The 18,885-nt window shown below is 37.3% G+C and overlaps 1 protein-coding gene across 3 annotated transcripts; it reads right to left on the bottom strand.

Moving 5' to 3' along the window:
• Positions 1-629: 629 nt before the first annotated feature.
• TAF7L (TATA-box binding protein associated factor 7 like) lies at positions 630-16,815 on the bottom strand. 3 transcript variants are annotated; one of them, XM_087813671.1, is made up of 12 exons: positions 16,748-16,815; positions 15,874-15,952; positions 12,930-13,063; positions 11,972-12,098; positions 11,671-11,726; positions 9,097-9,138; positions 8,168-8,315; positions 7,722-7,835; positions 7,030-7,287; positions 6,532-6,644; positions 5,291-5,350; positions 630-674 (listed from the first exon to the last, which is right to left on the bottom strand). In XM_087813671.1, the coding sequence occupies exons 1-12, from the start codon at positions 16,811-16,813 to the stop codon at positions 630-632; spliced, it is 1,242 nt and encodes a 413-aa protein (XP_087669797.1). In that variant the 5' UTR covers positions 16,814-16,815. The 3 variants fall into 3 exon arrangements, with proteins under 3 accessions (XP_087669797.1, XP_016051241.2, XP_087669796.1); XM_016195755.2 differs by having other exon boundaries at positions 8,168-8,240; positions 16,748-16,813; XM_087813670.1 differs by lacking the exon at positions 7,030-7,287 and having other exon boundaries at positions 8,168-8,240; positions 16,748-16,813.
• Between the last annotated feature and the right edge of the window lie 2,070 nt (positions 16,816-18,885).

Here is an 18,885-nt window from a genome sequence, read left to right as displayed (position 1 = left end):
TTGCACAAAAGGAAAATACATCCCAGAAGAAGAAACTGAAGAAACAACATTGTATGGCCCAAGAGTAAATTCAGCATGAAATAAATGCTAATAAAGTTTTTTTTTTAAATCCCTGAACAAGAAAGCAGCCCCTATTACCTGAACAGAGACAGAATATAACCTACCATTAGCTGCCATGAAGTAGGCACTTAAATTCACTGTAGCTAGTCTTAGCACTTGGTAGAAACGACTTGATTTGTTCTATGTTTTAGAAAATATATAAAGCAAACAGAAGGAAAGGCTAAAATATATGCAGACCAGGTGCATGGCCTAGACTTTCTGTCTTTGGCATGCATGGCTGAATCATCTGATGGCACCAGAGAGCAGAGCAGTATAAATAATTCTCAAATTCATAAAGAGAAAGAAAGTCCCATAGCTGAGTTGGGTCCTTAGGTCTACTACTTTTTTTACATTCTGTCCCTTTCTACACTACTAGAAACTTCAAATATAATTAGCAAAAAAAGGCTCAGAGAAACAAATACAAATGATTCAACATAAGGCAATGAAATGAACAGAAACATACACAGTTTCATGCAGTCTTCAATCTGGATGGGAAATCCGAGGTTTGTGTGCAAAGCTGAAGGCTCTCCTCACTTCTCCAGAAACTGTTTCAATTTTTCCTGTAGGGAAATGATCTGTAGGGAGAGGCAGAAAAACATGAAAAATTAATCTGAAATCCTAAGTTCTACTACTTGATCCAGAATTTACTCATATGAAACAAAAAAGAACTGTAATTTGACATTTGTATGGTTATCTTAGTCTTGTGATGTTCCAAAATACAGTGCCACAGTTAAGAATGCATACAGAGCCCTGGCTGGTATGCTTAGTGGTTAGAGCATCTGCCCACACACCAACACACCAAAGGGTTGCGGATTTGATTCCAGTCAAGGGCACGTACCTGGGTTTCGAGAGCACAGAACCTGGGTTGCAGGTTCTATCCCCAGCCCCATTCAGGGTGCCTTCAGGAGGCAACCAATTGATGTATCTCTCTCATGTAGATGGTTTTTTTTTTCTCTCTCTCTCTCTCTGTCCCCCTCCCTCCCTCCCTCCCTCCTTCCTCTCTTCCACTCTCTCTAAAAAATCAATGGAAAAATGTCCTTGGGTGAGGATTAACAACAACAAAAAAGAATGTGTACACAATGCTGCAGCCATGATACTATCCTTTATTATGACAAACTTACAAAAGGAAGCTTTAAAATTGAATATGCTTGTTGTTAAGAATTTGTACTTCTAGGAAGAGTGTACAGAGGTCACAGCTCAGTGTAGGAGCAATGGAGCAATGGAGATGGGATCATTGTAGCCATATTCAAAGAGTTAGAAGGTAAGGCAGTTGGAAGAGCCTCTTGACTCATTGAACACACTGGATCTTATACCAGGTCTTAGTTGCTGCTGCTTGCCACATTAAGAGACACCTGGAAACTGGTACAGAGTCCTGACCAATCAGGAACTTGATGGTGTTCTACTTATCCTGATGCATTCTAAGTCAGAAGCCGTGAATCTTTTGTGGTGTAGGATTTTTTTTTTTTTTTTTTTTTTACTCGAAATGGCAAAGTGACCAGTAACACTCAGAAGTATATTGTCTGTGGGACAAAGATGGGTTTTGAATATTATTCAGTTTAGGTCACTCCATACCAGTGTGGATTTTCATTCTGTGAAATGAAAAGAATTACAAAATGATCCTATGCTGCATGCCATCTACCAAAACTGCTATAATTGCCACCTGCAGTAATTTAGAGGCTCTTTTCATTCAGATGCTGACTGTGATTACAACCACTGACTGCTCCAATTTTCTCTTTTGTGGGCCCTTTCTTCTCCTACCACCCCCTAAAGGTAGCTTTTCCCCTAGGTTCAGATATCTTGCTGAGCATTCAACCTGGCTAACTCATCTATCCCCACAGCTTCAGTGGTCATTTCTATGCATGAGCTACTCTCCACTCTCTTATTTTAGAGTGCTTCCAACTTAACTAATCTTCTTCTCCACCTCCCACTCCCAATAATCCTCTTCCTGTTGTCTTCATTTATCTTGGTGGCACACCATTTTCTAGTTACCCAGGCTTTGAACTCCTCTGTGTTCCCCTTTTTGTCCTATAAGTCTAATCAATTGTTGAGTTCTGATTCCTTCTATGACTTACATCCTCCTCTAGTCTTTCTCCCCTCTGATTTCTCCTATATATTGCTGGCAGAGAAATCCTCCTGAATTATTTACTCCACAGGTAAAAAGTTTTTGTGGCATATTATGACCTACATCAAAAATCTAAACTCCTTTGCCTGGCATCAATACCTCTGAGCCATTTTGTTTATGCTACTTTCTACACAGAATGCCCTCCTTTCCCTATCTCCTTATTAAAACCCTATGTACTTTTTCAGGCCTCAGTCCAACACCATCTCTCCATGAAGTCTTCCCTAATCTCCATGGACAAAAGTGAGCTCTCAGCCCTTTAAATTCCTATCGTTCTCATGGATTTCTCCCCCACTGGAGACAGAGACTGTGTTGTAAGCAATTTGTAGCCCTCTGCAGAACCTAGCTAAAAGTAGGCACCCAATAAATCTACATGAAATAAGTGAGCTAACACAAAGGCTCCAACTGAGTTAAGTTTATGACTATCTTTCTATGTTGAAAATAGCACCACCCAATACTAACTACTTACATTGATGAAAACACAGATGTTTAGTGGGTGCTGAAGCAATCTTGGCATTAAATGTTCATATGGTTGTTTATAAGCAGTACTTGGATAAGTGGTTTGCTGAGGTGAAGGGAAGATACAGAACATGAGGATTCCCCTGGCCTTGTTGGATGGGGATGGAGGACAGCATTGTCTCTACCTTAAGATCCCTAATGCTAAGCCCATCCTCATAATATGACCTCCAGTCTCTTTAAAATTGTTACCCTCAACAGTATAGGGCTGGACTCAGCAGACATTTTCTACACAGTTACTTTACCCTCACTTACCACACACTGCCCTCCTCTTTCCACTCTGCTCACTCTCTTGAGGCTTTAAATAATAGTCATTCAAGTTAGGTATCTGGTACACATCCTTAATACTTCCTTCTCCTTAAAACCCGGTAATTGACCCAGGTCACATCAATTCTATCTTTAAAATGTATTCACTCACATATGAATGTTCATAGCAATGTTATTTGTGATAGCCAAAGTGTGAAAACAACCCAAATGTCTGTCAATAGATGAATGGATAAACAAAATGTGGCATATCCATACAGTGGAATATTATTCAGCCATAAAATGAAATAAAGTACTGATACATGCCACAACATGGACTAACCTTGAAAACATGCTAAGTGAAAGAAGTCAGATACAAAAGAATATGTTTCCTCTTATATGAAATAGCCAGACTAGGCAAAATAAACTAAGGAAGTAGAGGTGAAGGGTAGGTGTGATTCAGAAGAAATGGGAAGCAAATGCTAATGGATACAGGGTTTTTTAGAGGATAATGAAAATGTTCTAAAATTGATTGTGGTAATGGTTGCACAATTTGGTGAATATACTAAAAGCCATTGAATTGTACATTTTAAATGGGTGAATTGTATGATATGTGAATTGTATCTCAATACAGCTGTTACAAAATATTTATATTGCAGTTAAAATTATATATATATTCTTTCCATCTCCATTGCCACAACCTTAGTCCAAGTTACCATCATTTCTTATTAGACTACCACACAGCCTCCTTATTGGCCTTCCTCTTCTAGTCCTGCCCTCCTATAATACATGCTCCATATAAGAATCAGAGTGACCTTTTAAAAGTTTAAATTAAATGTGAGTCTCCTGCTTAAAACTCTTCAAGGGTTTCCAATTGCACTTAAGACTCAAATCCATCTTCCTTATCATGGCCTGCAAGGGACCATACAATATGGTCTCAGCCTATTTCTCCAACCTTATGTTGTCACTCTCTTCTTTGCTTTAAATACTCTGGAAGTCCTCAAAAAGACTAAGTTCCTTCCCAATGTGGGACCTGGCATATGCTCCTCCCAAGAAGCTCTTCATCCCCTCTTAGCCTGAACTTATCTGTTAGGTCTCAGCCTAAATATAACTTCCTCAGAAAGGCTTATCATCACCCCCTCCCCCAATTAAATTAAGACTCTCTTTATTCAAATAGCACCACTGAATTTTTCTCCTTCACAGCACTTCTTCACAATTTGCACCTTTAAATTTGTATAATTTGTTAACTGTCAGTCTTCCCTGCTATACTGTTAGCTCCATGAGGACAAGTATTGTATTGGTCTTATTCAAGGTGAAGGGATTAAGAAGCACAAATTGGCAGTTACAAAATACTCATGGGGATGTAAAGTACAGCATAGAACATAGTCAATAATATTCTAACAACTATGTATGGTGCCAGGTGGGTACTAGAAATCTCAGGGGGAACACTTTGTGAAAGTATATAGTTGTCTAACCACTATGATGTACATCTGAAACTAATACAAAATAATATTGAATGTAAACTGTAATTGAAGAATAAAATTTAAAAAGCACTGTGTGTACATCCAGGGCTTTTCACTTAATAGACATTCAATATCTGTTGAATGAGTGCATTTTCACAAAAACCTTATTCCAATGTGCAACCCTCGTTTAGAAGATTTGACCACTACTATTCCTATAAAGAACAGCCAGGCACTGGCCGGTGTGGCTCAGTTGGTTGGAGCATCATCCTGTGCACCAAAGGGTCACAGGTTCAATTTCTGGCCAGGGCACATACTCAGGTTGCGGGTTCCATCCCTGGTTGGAGCACGTACAGGAGGCAGCCGATCGATGTTTCTCGCATTGATGTTTCTCTTCCTCTCTCTCCCTCTCCCTTCCTCTCTTTCTAAAATCAATGAAGGCATAACTTCAGGTGAAGATTAGCAACAAAAAACAAGGAACTCTGGCTGGTGTTGCTCAGTGGTTAGAGTGTTGGCCCTCTCACTGAAGGGTCTCGGGTCTGATTCCCAATCAAGGGCATGTACCTGGGTTGCAGGTTTGATCCCTGGAGCACATGCAGGAGGCAACCAATTGATGTGTCTCTCACATCGATGTCTCTTTCTCTCTCTCTCCCTCTCTCTCTCTCTCTCTCTTTCGCTCTCTCTCTCTCTCCCTCCCCTCCCACTCTCTCTAGAAAATCAATGGAAAAAATATCCTGAGGTGAGGATTAACAACAACAACAACAAAAAGAACAGCCAGAAATGAGACTGAGGGTGGGATGGGGTATTATTTGTATCAAATATTTTCTGGTTGATTTGAAAACACATTTCTCACCTGCTCATTTTTTTGCTTTTCTTGTAACTTTAGCTGCTCCAGCACAGAGTGTAAATGATTCTGAAAAACAAAAACAAATTGTATAAATGATGCATACTGAGTCTCAAAACAACAACAACACTGAACCAAGGGAGGCAAACAGTTTGGCAAATAATTTGATATATAAGAAAACTCTCAGTCATAACAAAAGAGCACTCTTTTTAAAGGATTTAGAGTATAAAAACTGCACCCCTAACTACATGACCATCAATTTGATTTTATATACCCTACGCAGCATTTTTTTCTTGTCCTAAAATAAATGGTTAGAATGCCTTCATGTTACATTTTTCTAGTTTATCACAAATCCTTTGACTGTGGTGAACTATTTTGAAAAAGCTGACTTGGAATTTGTTGTTAATGCTTCCAGTTCCTTGCACTAGGGCAGAATATTACTATTCTTAACTAGTACTGCATGCAGCAACAATCATAATATACCCTATATCTGTATCTTGCAAAGTGTGTCCACATCTATTATCTCACTTGGTTATTCAAAAGATAACACTTTAAATAGGTACAGTTTCATGTCAAGTTGCTCTCCTTTGATGACTACAATTTTATAGAAAATGAAAAGAATTCTCCAGATGCTTCAGAATTTCCCTCACTATAAAAAGGAAAGTAAACAGGGCATAAACATACATTTTCTTTTAGTTGAAAGTGTATTAATAAAAATAAATCAAGATATTTTTTCTTGCTCAAGGATGCATAATAAAATTTAAAATCAAATTTAGTTAATTCTCTTTCACTACAATGTACATTTTGGCACAAACAATAGGGTTCATCCTATGCCCTACCGCTTTCTGTGGTCCTTGGCAAATTACTTAACCTCTTTGAATTTCAATTCCTTATCTATAAAATGGGACTAGTGACAGTACCTATATTTCAAGGATGTAAGGATGAAATGAGATGATACATGTAAAATGCTAAGCTTTTTATGTTCCTTTCACATGGGAAATGTTCAATATTGGCAATTATTATCTCAAGTCTCCTGATCACTTCCAAAAAAAAAAAAATGCTTATATGAGATTATCAAAATTACTCAGATAAAAGGATATAGAGCTTTCTATTGTTAGGGGTTTCTAAGAAGTTGTTTAGCTTCATCAGTGAACAAGAATGCTGCTCAGAGAGGGCATGAGTGGAAACACAAGATGGGATTTTGAAAGTAAAATACCAAGATATCTTTATACCAGCCAACAAGAATTTACCTTGAGTGTCAGGTTTTCCACTTTCTTGATGAGATCCTTCTGTCTTTGTGCTCTGCACTGAACCTCTTGTAGCTTTTTCTCCATGTAATGAATATGCTTCTGAATTTCCATAACTAACAGAGATAGACAGAAACTTTATATATCTAAACACCGCCTTCATGGTTCCATCCCGGTCAAAACACATGCCCGGGTTGTGGGCTCGATCCCCAGTAGGGGTCGTGCAAGAGGCAACCGATCGACGATTCTACCTCATCATTGATGTTTCTATCTCTCTCCCTCTCCCTTCCTCTCTTTTAAATCAATAAAAACATATTTTAAAAATAAAATAAAATAAACACAGCTTAAACTAGTGGACTGAAATTCAAATCAACTAAAAGTCCACTACGCATCTGAGCAATAACATTTCAAACTTAGCCTTGCATCTGATGTGTGTTTAGAGTTCATCTTTAGCACTGCCACACATTCTGTCCCATCCCTTTGTTTTTACTTCTAACTTACCTATTGAACTGGCTCCTTCCTTTGCCTTACACTGGCCAAATTCAATCAATTTGGCCTGTAGCTCTCTTTGCAGATTCTCTTCATAACACTGTTCCGCCTCTTCGTTATCATCATCATAGTAAAATTCCTCATCATCATCATCATCGTCATCATCATCATCATCATCATCATCATCATCATCATCATCCTGGTCCTTGTCCTCATCATTATCACTGTTACTGCTAGAATCACTGAGTTTCTCCGGAAGCATATGATATTCTACTGGTTTCAAGCAAAAAGAAGTGAAACTACCTGAAGCTTTTCAAATGACTCCCACTCCAGCTGCCATTGTAACCTTCCCCTCAAATTTACTGGACAACCAATTAATTTTATAAGTAATTTTTCTTGTAGGAAAATTATTCCCTTCGGAAAACAAGGACAGGAAATACAAAACACTGTAACATTCATTCATGTATTAAATGATCAAGATATTTAGAGAATCTAAGGGCCCATAGGAATTTAGAATACCATGGATTGATGGGAGATTAGAACTGCAATCTAAAACCCATAAAGTACTGAATGACCAATAAGAGGAAAGAAGGGCAAAAGCATCCTTTTCCTGTAATTGGCCTGTAAGTCTATGGAAAATGGTCTTACACAGGGTCAACACCTACACTCTCTGAAGCTCTTGTTTTTTGCCTTTATTAACGTACCTGGTGAACTATGACCCTGCTTATAGCCGCTTGTTCCCGGGGATATCTCAAAGCTTGGAACATAGCCTTGACTTTCTATTTCCTTGCCATCACCTTCAGCAATGACTTCCCATCCTAAAAGGGGCAGTCAAGGAAAAAAGTAGAGAGAAAGGAGAAGACCCCACTGAAAGAGAAGAGGCTCTCTGCTGAAAGTACTATTTATTTTAATCCAACTTCAGGCCTTTCTATCTAGATTTCTAGTATGGAGAAGTACATTATATTGAATTACACAAATAGATCAATTTCTATTTCACGAATTCACTGTTCCTAGCTAGAAAGTAACATTTCCAAAAATCTTAACTTCTCTACATCAAAATTGGCACACAAACACCAGAAGCAAGGGCTTGTCAGCAAGTACATATGGGATGGAACAGACTATACAGAACATATTTAGTATAAAAGGATACGGACACTGACAGCTTCAGCATCTGAACACAGTAGTCTTTTCACTTCCTTTTCCGCATCAGGAGGTTCAGTGCACTGGACCAGAGTGGGGGTATTAGGAATATCAGTAATGTCATTTAGTACCCTGTGTTTTCCAGGAATGCCCTTTTCCTACATACAAATAAATTCACATAATTAGTCCTCTTTAAAATATTCATCCAAATTTCTACTTAAATAATGCTATTTATGAAGGAATCTTAATCTTAACCAGGATCTAGATTTTTGTATGGTAAGCTTATTTTTTCCCAATCAAATTACTTGAGACATTTAGTCTTTTCAACCTGCAGATTTATTTTAAAGACCTGTCTCAGAGATACAACCCCTAGGCCTCAATTTTCAATTACTTGCCCTGACCCACATTGGCAAAGAACTGTAATTCCTTATTTGTTATTTAGAAGTAATTTAGTTTAAGATTCAAATTCCAAGATTCCACTTTCCCACATCTTTATTATTTAGAGATTTTCCTATTAAAAGATGGATCTTAGCTACATGTTCTCCCTTAAACTCAGTCTCCACAGCAACTGATTCGTCATGCCACAAATAGAAATTAGAACTTTAAGGGGTGATAGCAATTGCAAACAATTGCTTGTGAAAAGTGAATCCTGACTGCCAAGAAATGGCTTTTTAAATAAATATCACAGAAAAAAGCAGATTAGAATACACAGGGTCAACTGGCCAAATTGTATCTTTTCCTCTAGGAGTTATCAGACATTAAACAATTAATTCATTTTTCAGTGAATCAAAGTCATTGTACGTGTGGGAGTGAGGGTTAGAGGTGAGAAAAAAGGCTTGAAAGTAACCTTTATGATTTCCTTCATTTGTTTGAAATTAATGAGCTATGAAATAAAACATACTAAGGGCAAACAATAAAGTTATATTATGACTGCTCTACCTCAGTAAAGCTGACTTCTTCGACTTGTTTTAAATCAACCGGCTATAAAATAAAACATAATAAACAATGAAGTTATAGTACAATTGTCATACTTCATTAAGGCTTAAAGAGTTCTAAAACTATTCTTAACTTAGGTTTACATTTAGTAGACATTCAATGAATGCTGTTGACTCACAGTATAAAAGCCAAGGCAACCATGTTCATAGATTAAAAGACTAGTAGTGATGTCAATTCTCCCCAAATTAATCTATATTTTGATACAATTCCTATCAAAATTCCAACAAAACTTTTCTATAGACATAGACAAACTTATTCTAAAATTTAATATGTAATATTTTTTAAATGTTCTTTAATTGATTTTAGAGACAGAAAAAGGGAGAAGGAGAAAGAGATAGAAACATGGGTGAGAGAGAAACATCGATTGCCTGCCTCCTGTACGCCCTCCACTGTGATCCAGAGGCAACCTGGATGTGTGCCCTGACCGGAATCAAACCGGCAACCTCTTGGTGCATCGGACGGCACTCAATCAACTGAGCCACACCGGCCGGGCTTATTCTAAAATTTATATGGAAAGGTACAGGCTCTAATAGGTTAAAACAATCTTGACAAAGAAAAATAAAGTGAGAACAGTCTTCTTGGTTTCCTGTCATTATATAGCTGACACAGTGTTAGCAGTGGAAGGATCAATACATAGATTAATGAAACAGAACAAAGAATGCAGAAAAAGACACACAAATATACCCAACCAATTTTTGACAAAGGTACAAAAGAAATACAGTAGAGGAAGGATATCTTTTTAACAAATGGTACTGGAGCAATTGGACACGTAAAGGTAAAAAGAAATGAACTTTGAACGTTTTACAAAAATTAACTCAAAAACGAATTGCAGAATTAAATGTAAAATGTAAAACTTTTAGAAAAAAGATAAGGGAGAAAATCTTAAGGATCTGAACTGAGCAAGAAGTTCTTTGGCTTGACACAAAAAACAAGATCCTTAGTGAGAAAGATCAATAAATTGGACCTCATCAAACAAAAAACTTTTGCTCTTTGAAAGACCCTGTGAGGATAAAAAGACCAGCTACAGACTAGGAGAAAATACTGCAAACCAGATACTTGACAAAAACTAATATTTAAAACATAAAAAGAATTCTCAAAACTCAACAATTAAAAAAATCAGTTTAGAAAATGGGCAAAAGGCATGAACAGGCATTTCACTGCAGGGATATACAGATAGCAAACATGCACATGAGAGGGAAATGCAAATTAATACCACTACACATCTATCAGAATGGCTAAAATAAAAAATAGTGGCAACACCTAATGTTGGTTAGGGTATAGAGAAGTTAGATCACACATACATTGCTGGTGGGAATGTAAAATGGAACAGCAACTGTGGAAAACAGTCGGCAGTTTCTTATAAAATTAAACATGCAACTACTGGCACCTCTATGACCCAAAGGTTGTACTCCTGGTCAATTATCCCAAAGAAACAAATACTTATATTCACACAAAAACCTGCTCACAGCTTTATTTATAATAGTCAAACACTGTAAACAGCCCAGATGTTCTTCAATGGGTGAACAGTTAAACAAACTGGTACATTCATATGATAGAATTACTCAGCAATAGAAGGGAATGAACTATATTGATACATGCAACAACTTGCACAGATATTAAGGAAACTATGATGAGTGGAAAAAATCCAGTCTTAAATGTTATATATTGTAGGTTTCCATTTATATGACATTCTCAAAATGACAAAATTATAGAGATGGAGAACATGTTAGTAATTGCCTGGGATTAGAGACTAGGGGTGTAGCGTAGGTGGGAGGTGAGTGTGGCTATAAAAGGGCAAGATGAGGGATCCTTGTGGTGACAGAACTGTTTAGTACCTTGACTGTGTAGGTGGATACATGAACATACATATAGGATAAAACTGCATAGAACTAAACACACACACAGAGGAGTACAAGTAAAACTAGAGAAATCTGAATAAGATTGGCGAATTGTAATAATGTGAATTTCCTCTTTGTGATATTGTACTATAATTTTGAAAAAAGTCACAATTCGGAAAACTGGTTAAAGTGTACATGGTATCTCCCTTTTATTTCTTACAATTTCACTTGACTCTACAATTATTTCAAAATAAAAAAGTTTAATTAAAAAAATAAAGCTAAACCACAGTACTCTTGTACCTTGCCCAAGGTTCTAAAAGTCCGAGGTAAGGTTAGGAATATAACCACAATTCCCAATTCTCAGGTTCTGGATGAGTTCACTTTAAAACTAAATCTTGCAATTGAAAGTTAAAAGCATTAGCAGAAGTTTCAAATTTAAGACACAGTCAGGTCCCTAATGGACTAGCCTATAACCTCAAGGAGCAGGTTGGGTTTTGTTCATTATATATTCCCAATTTGCTAGCACACAGTGCCTGGCATTTAGCTCACACTCAATAAATGTTTACTGAACATACAAATGAATGAACAAATTAATTCCCAAATGGACTATCTTCCTTTCCCCCCACTCATAATCTTTTTCCAATTCACCCAGTAGACACAGAAATAGCATGCAACTAACCTTTTTTGTTGTTTTGCGGAACCTTCTCTTTCTGACATTCTTAAGTGGAGGAGTAACTAAAATAAATTCAACATGGTGAAACATATAATATTTATGGTAGTCACATATCTTCTGAATTTGATAAAGAGAAAGGTCATGTTATAAACTACTGGCTCATGACATGACTCATTCCTTTAAGAGTGTCTGGATGCCTAATGAACCAAATACCTGAGTGTGGTAAACGGGCCTCTGGTTCACAAGTAATTAGGATTCAGCAGATAAATGTAGTCAGCCAGAATGAGCAAAAGGGCTGGTGACTTACTGCCATGCTTCCAGACATATTTTTTCCGTCTCCCCCTTTCATTTTTCTTGATTCCTTTAAAATCAGTAGAGGTAACTGGTTCTTCCAAAGAAGAGCGAAGACGACCATCAGCAGTGCACACAAGCATCTACATTTAACAAAAACAAAGAAGATGACTATGGCCACAAATCTTGGATTAGTAATAAATCATGACCACCAGAAGTCCTAGAGGATAGAAGTAAGGACAATGTTACTTGGCATTTCCAGAAAACCAAGTATTACATACATTCATATTCATTCACTCTGTGTCTAGACAACCCTGTATGTGGACTCTGAGTGTGTGTGGGTTTTTTAGCTTGAGTGTTTAACATTTCAGAAGGAATATGTTGAAAACAAATATATCCTAGCATTTTGATTTAGAAAGAAAACAAAAAATCAAGAGTAGAGATGATGAATAAGAACCAGCGTAAATCTCCACAGTTAAAAGCATACTGTTTAAGCAGAAAGTTCAGAAGAAAACCCCAGATGCTCATATATTTCAAATAATGAAAGTTACTATAAATGGCAAATAGGGGGCTCTAAAAGCTATTTCGATAAAATAAAGTAGTGAAAAGTTATGGATAAAACACCAAACCAGAACCTGCCGTTGTATTCCTGTGTAATTGAGCTGGGAATTAAAAATGACAAACAGCCATTCACCAAGTGGAAAGGAGCACTGAAAGAAATAGAAAAGGGCTCTGGCCAGGTAGCTCAGTTGGTTAGAGCATCATCCTGGTATGCGAAGGTTGCAGGTTCAATTTCTGGTCTGGGAACATACAAGAATCAACCCAGTGAATGCATGAATAAATATGTGGAACAACAAATTAATGTTTCTCTCTTTCTCTCTCTCTCAAATCAATAAATAAAAAGAGAAAAAGGAGGGAGAAAGGGATTCCTGGAAGGGTGTGAGAGCTAGAAGATTAAGAAAATTCATCAATACCTGGGAAATATCTGCCGTTTTATAAAACATTTTATTGTCGAGAGTCTTCAGGCTTCCAATAACGCAAGGCAAGTCAACCACCTTAGCAGTTAGTGAGACATCTTTCACCTCAACAGTTGCATGACGTCCATCAGCTGAAGAGAAGCAGGGAAGATTAAAGTTGATATATTCCCAATATACTCTCTTTTTTTTGTTGTTGTTAATATATCTTTATTGATTTCAGAGAGAGGAAAGGAGAGGGAGAGAGAGAGAGAGAAACATCAATGATGAGTCGTCATTGATTGGCTGCTTCCTGAACACCCCCGACTGGGGATCAAGCCAGCAACCTGGGCATGTGCCCTGACCGAGAATCAAACCCAGATCGCCTGGACCCTAGGTCGACGCTCAACCACTGAGCCATGCCCGGCAGGGCCCCAATGTACTCTTAAACTTCCTAGGGTTTGAATAAGGAAGACATGTGTGGAACAGACTAGTCTTTCAGTGAAATCTAGTATTTTTCATGGTGCTAGAATTGTACATGCATTTAGTAACTCCCCAGAGGAAAGAAGGCAGAGTCTATGGAATGCGTTTTTCCCCAGTTTATGTCACTTGATCAAAAGTAGCGAATTTTCTTAGTAATGGTTGTGAACTAAATGTGGAAAAGTAGTAAGTGTTTCATTCTCAACCTGAAAGGCAAACTCCATTCATTCAAACTCATTCATTTTGACACCATAAGAGCATTCAAAGTCATTATGCATGGGTGTTTTCAAAGGGTTGGGTGAGGGAAGGGTTGATCCTAGAATGGTGCGAATAAGTCTCAAGTTATAACCTCTAGTTAGCTTCACAAAGATAAAATTCTACACAATCGCCAAGTACTGAGAAAAAATATGTAGCCCTGGCCATGTGGCTCGGTTGGTTGGAGCATTGTCCGGTACACCAAAAGGTGGATTCGATTCCTGGTCAGGGCACATACAAGAGGAAACTGATTGATGTTTCTCTCTCACATCAATGCTTCTCTCTCGCTCTCTCTCCTCCCCCCTTCCTCTTTCTAAAATCAGACATATCCTCAAATGAGGTTTAAAATTTTTTTTAAATAAAAACTATGTATATTATAAATATATACATATATATCATATACTGAAAACTCTGAATCTTGCCCAGATGTCTCAAATATGGATGTCTTTTGAGGATTCAAGTTTAATCTTCTAATGGAAAGTGAAAAAAATGCAGAACCATGTTTGACACAATCTTTTTTGTGTAAATTAACTTTAAAAACAGAGAGATTATTTAAATGTTGGTAATTATGCATAACAGTTTTGTCTGTAAGGAAATACAGGGAGAAATAATTAATATTAGTTATCTTTGGCATTGAGTTTGAGGCACTGTGAAGGAGAGTTTCACTCCTCCTTTTGAACTTTTTTGTTTTGTTTTATTTGAATTTTCTAGCCATAAACTTGTATTGCCCTTTTTTAAAAATGTCAATAGTGCTACTAGAGTAGTGGACTTATGGGCCATTTTTAATTTTCTCTGTATTTATATTCTTCTCTGTATTTATTTTATTTTTTCTTTAATATTGTTTTATTTTGTTCTACTTTCATATCTTTGTTTACACATGATTTCAGAAACTATTATTCTTTTTAAAAATTTATCTTTATTGTTTTTCCAGCCTTGACCCCTTCTTCCTCATCCCCACTCCTCCCACATAAAAGTTTTATTGGCTATATGCTTTGTCATGTAAAATTAGCTGAACAAAAGGACATTCTATAATTTAAAAAAAAAAACAACTTAAAGCTATAGTTGCAGCTCTAAAGGTGAATATATACCCAATTATTCTGTCCTTCTGTAAGATAAAATGAAGACTGGAAATGGCCAGCAATGTTTCCAGGGACCACTTAAAGGAATGCATTGAAAGGAGACCCTGAAAGCCATTTAGGAAGTTTAGCAAAGACCCAAAATAAACTGCAGACATTAATAGGAAATGTCGCCCGGCCGGTGTTGCTCAGTGGTTGAGCATCTACCCATGAGCCAATAGGTCACCGGTTCAATTTCCAGTCAGGACACATGCCTGGGTTGTGGGCTCCATCCCCAGTAGGAGGCTGCAGGGGAAGTGCAGGAGGCAGCCGATAGATGGATGGTTCTCATAGATATTTCTATCTCTCTGTCCCTCTCCCTTCCTCTCTTTGTAAAATCAATAAAAAACATATTAAAAATACTTTATAAAAATTTTAAAAATTAAAAACCGTCTGCAGCTTTCCATTTGCAATGGGTGATCCAACTAGAATTGAAGTTAAAGTGACAACTACAGTTTAAATGCATACAGATTTGCAGTGGGCATAGGTTCTGCTTCTCTATATTTAAAAACCTAATAAATGTTATTGAAAAGAGAGAAAAGTATGTCACCTTTGTAGACAAAGAACAAGTATATTAATTTGTCATAGTCAAAAATCCCAAAGCTTGTATGTAGAAGACAATCAGCAGTATGTAAATCCCACAGTTGACCCTCAAGCTCTTCCTTATACATACTTTGATAATTACCTCAAGTTGCAAAATATGAACTTCTTTTCCTCTTAAAAGAAGAGATGGGAGCGCCTGGCCGGCATGGCTCAGAGGTTGAGCATCGACCTATGATCCAGGAGACTGAGGTTTGATTCCAGGTCAAGGCACATGCCCAGGTTGTGGGCTCCATCCCCAGTGAGGGGGGTGCAGAAGGCAGTTGATCAAGGACTCTCTGTAATCATTAATGTTTCTATCTCTCTCTCCCTCTCCCTTCCTCTCTCTGAAATCAATAAAATATTTTTTTAAAAAGAAGAGATGGGAGTGATTTAAACCTCTCTTAGAGTCCATCAAGAGAGAGGCCAGATTCTATTCTTTGTCACATCCTTAGTATGGATTACAGTACCTGGCACAGAGCAATCCCTTAATAACTTACTGTTCAATGTATGATGAATGGATATTAATTACTTACAAGATAAGTCAATTTTTAGTTTATCCTTCATGGCAACACTTCCAGATTGTATCATTCCCCTGACAGCAGCAGCATGTTCCTAAAAAGGAGGTAAATTGACAAATCAGAAGGGTGAATTGTCTACTTGGCAGCTAATAGTACAGATATGTTAGAGACAGTCCTTCTTAAATAAAATGTTAAACCTCCCAAATGTTAGGAACAATGGCATACTGTGCATTGTGCAAGACAATTTAGGATGAGGCTAGCTCTAATCTCACTGTTGTCTTTTAATAGCTACAGTTAATGCCTTCTCCCAGTTCTATATTCCTGCCTCTCACTGCTTCCCTTCAGTTATATTGCTAAGGAAAGGCTTAGCTGCAGTTTACTAAGTACATTAATTAACCCTAATTGGGGAAATAACTTTCTGAAGCCCATCCTTAATACAGCCTTCGTAGACTAAATAATATTTGAATACAGGTCTCAATGGAGGAAAAGAACCTAACACAATGTTGCGAGGAGCTTCAACAGCCTTGCATGGTGATGAATTTGCAGGACATAGTGCTGGTCCCTCTCATGGACCCATTTGAGGTGACAGAAAAGATTTTAGAAGAGTCTTATCTTGGCTGTCCAATGAGCAATCAGGCTGTTGATACTGAATCCATCGTCACAGCTGTTTGCCAGGGAATCAGTCCACACAATAGGTGGTGTGTACAGGACAAAATAAATGCTTCTAAAAGAGTACACACGAGGATAGGACTGCTTAATAGAACATAATCCTGGGAAATAAATGTTCTCAGTTTTTATAGCCCACCTTAAATAGAAATGCTACAGAATCCAAATAGAGCTAATACTTATGCATTGAAGATATTTGCTCTGAGATACAAGGGTTTCTTACCGGAGGCAGACGCAATATAAACTGGTTCTCAATTTCGTAAGGAGGTTCATGCTGGCTTTTATTCATCTCTGGTTTTTGAGTTCATGAAAACAAAAACAAAACCAACAGAAAGTCACCAAAAACTCTTCTTGCTCCCTCTGCTGATCACTTCTGGTAGTACTGGTTAAATTATACAAGATATTGCCCACGATCCTCACTGGAATGTTGTGTGTGTACAGTTCTGAAATACCTTCTTTGAAATCACTTAATTACTTTTAAAAGTCATTTATCTCCCCTACAATACTTGAATATTTTCAAAAATTAATCCAAATAGCATGATAACAAATAAAGTCAGAGCTATTATAAAAAATGATTTAGTCTTTTTAATGATATTCTTAGACTCTCAGGTAAAGGACTAAAATTTCACCAACACTGTGGGGATAGGTGAAGAGAACTGCATGCCTCCGCAGGGAGAGTGCCAGCCAAAGTCCAAAATCAACCCCCAAACCACTGGCAGAAATGTTCTATGATGATTAGAAGGAAACAAGAGTTAAATTTTCAATATTTCATTCACCTTAATGGATTGGTAGGAATTAAACCTATGGGAAAGCAGGCAGCTTTTTATTACTCTAGAGCCAGCATAAATAGCTCAGAGCCACCCTTCAGAAAGTTTAGTTCTTAAGGCTAGGCTATCTATATGAGTACACCTAACTTCATGGAGTAGACGTTCCTGAACGGTGATATGAAAGAATGTAAAATCCAGTTTAATTTATTCATTGCTAACATTTACCGCATGCATTCTATGTGTAGGTACCACATTGAGTGTGTTAGGTCTATTATTTCCTATAAGCCTCACAACCACCACTTATTTGAAATACCCCTAAAAACTATTTAAAGGAATCCTAAGATGGGTCCCTTTGTATTAAAAAAATACACCTTCCATAAAGTGAGTACAGTAATCCACTCCAAGTTAATCTTTATTTCCCATCTTATTTTCCATCTATTTGGGATAGATCTGAAGTGGTTTGCATTTTGAGTTTTAGGGCCCACACTTCTGAGGATATTTTTCTCAAAAGTGGAAAGAAAGTAATGTACATATATGAAACCTGACAAAATTTTCTTAGGTTCTAAGGACATTATACTATATACCAACTTATAAAATCTTATATCTTAAGTTAGATTAATGTACATCTCCTAATACTCTGTAAACCATTAACTGGGCTCTGAGTTTGGAACTTGAATATCACTTAAAAGTACCGGAACCTTTTAAAAAAAACATATACAAGTTAGTCTGAGACCCTATTATGGTGAAATCACTCACCAGTTATAATTTCATTCCTTTAGCATGACTTCAGAAACTACCAGAAAGGCATAGAAAGCACAAGAGAGGCCAGCGGTGGGAAAGCAGACAGCCAGGATGAGAGAGAGAAAAAGGCAGAGAAAGAGAGACATTGCTTATTTGTGATAATCAATTTTTTCCTTGCTGTTTCATACAGTTATACACACACAATGTAAAATAAGGGGAACATTAATTAAATTAAAGCAAATTGAAAATCTTGGAGCTTGGAACATTGCATAACAGGACAAAAAGTAACAAACACTTAAGATTGGGAACAGAAATACAGATATTTGAAGAACTAGCTGCTAAGCAAGATTTTATCAGATGAGTAGTAACTTTTAGATTTCTCAGCAGAACTAACACTAGGACATTTTGTTCATTTCAATGCTTTTCTTTTATGAAAGAAATAGTGTAAAAACGAAAACTTTCAGAGAAAAGTGGACAACCTAGGTTGAAACTAGTTTTTAATATTTAAAAAAAGTTATCTGCATTTTTCCAATGAACTGCTTGTATTGTATTTAAGAAAAGGCATCCACTATTTTCCTAGCAAGCATTCTTTGATGTCTAATTAAATTAATGGGACCTCTCTCCACCATTCAAGCCCCACCCCCCACTCCCGCCCCAGCTCCATCTAGCTTCAGTGAAATTAGATTTGAAATTAGAGTTACAGCTAGGTGGAAGGTGCCTGACAGCATGCTCCAGGTAGCCTAAGAGCATCAGCCAAAATTGGCATTTTGTCAGTCATAGCCGCTGGCTGCAGTTTGGAGGCAATCACCCTTCCATCATTATCCCAGGGGCACTAAGCTTCCAAGGGAAGAGC

The sequence above is a fragment of the Miniopterus natalensis genome, chromosome X, assembly GCF_054644295.1.
Source record: "Miniopterus natalensis isolate mMinNat1 chromosome X, mMinNat1.hap1, whole genome shotgun sequence".
NCBI lineage: Eukaryota > Metazoa > Chordata > Mammalia > Chiroptera > Miniopteridae > Miniopterus > Miniopterus natalensis.
Note: the sequence above shows the minus strand (reverse complement) of the source record. Positions and strands in the feature narration are given on the sequence as shown.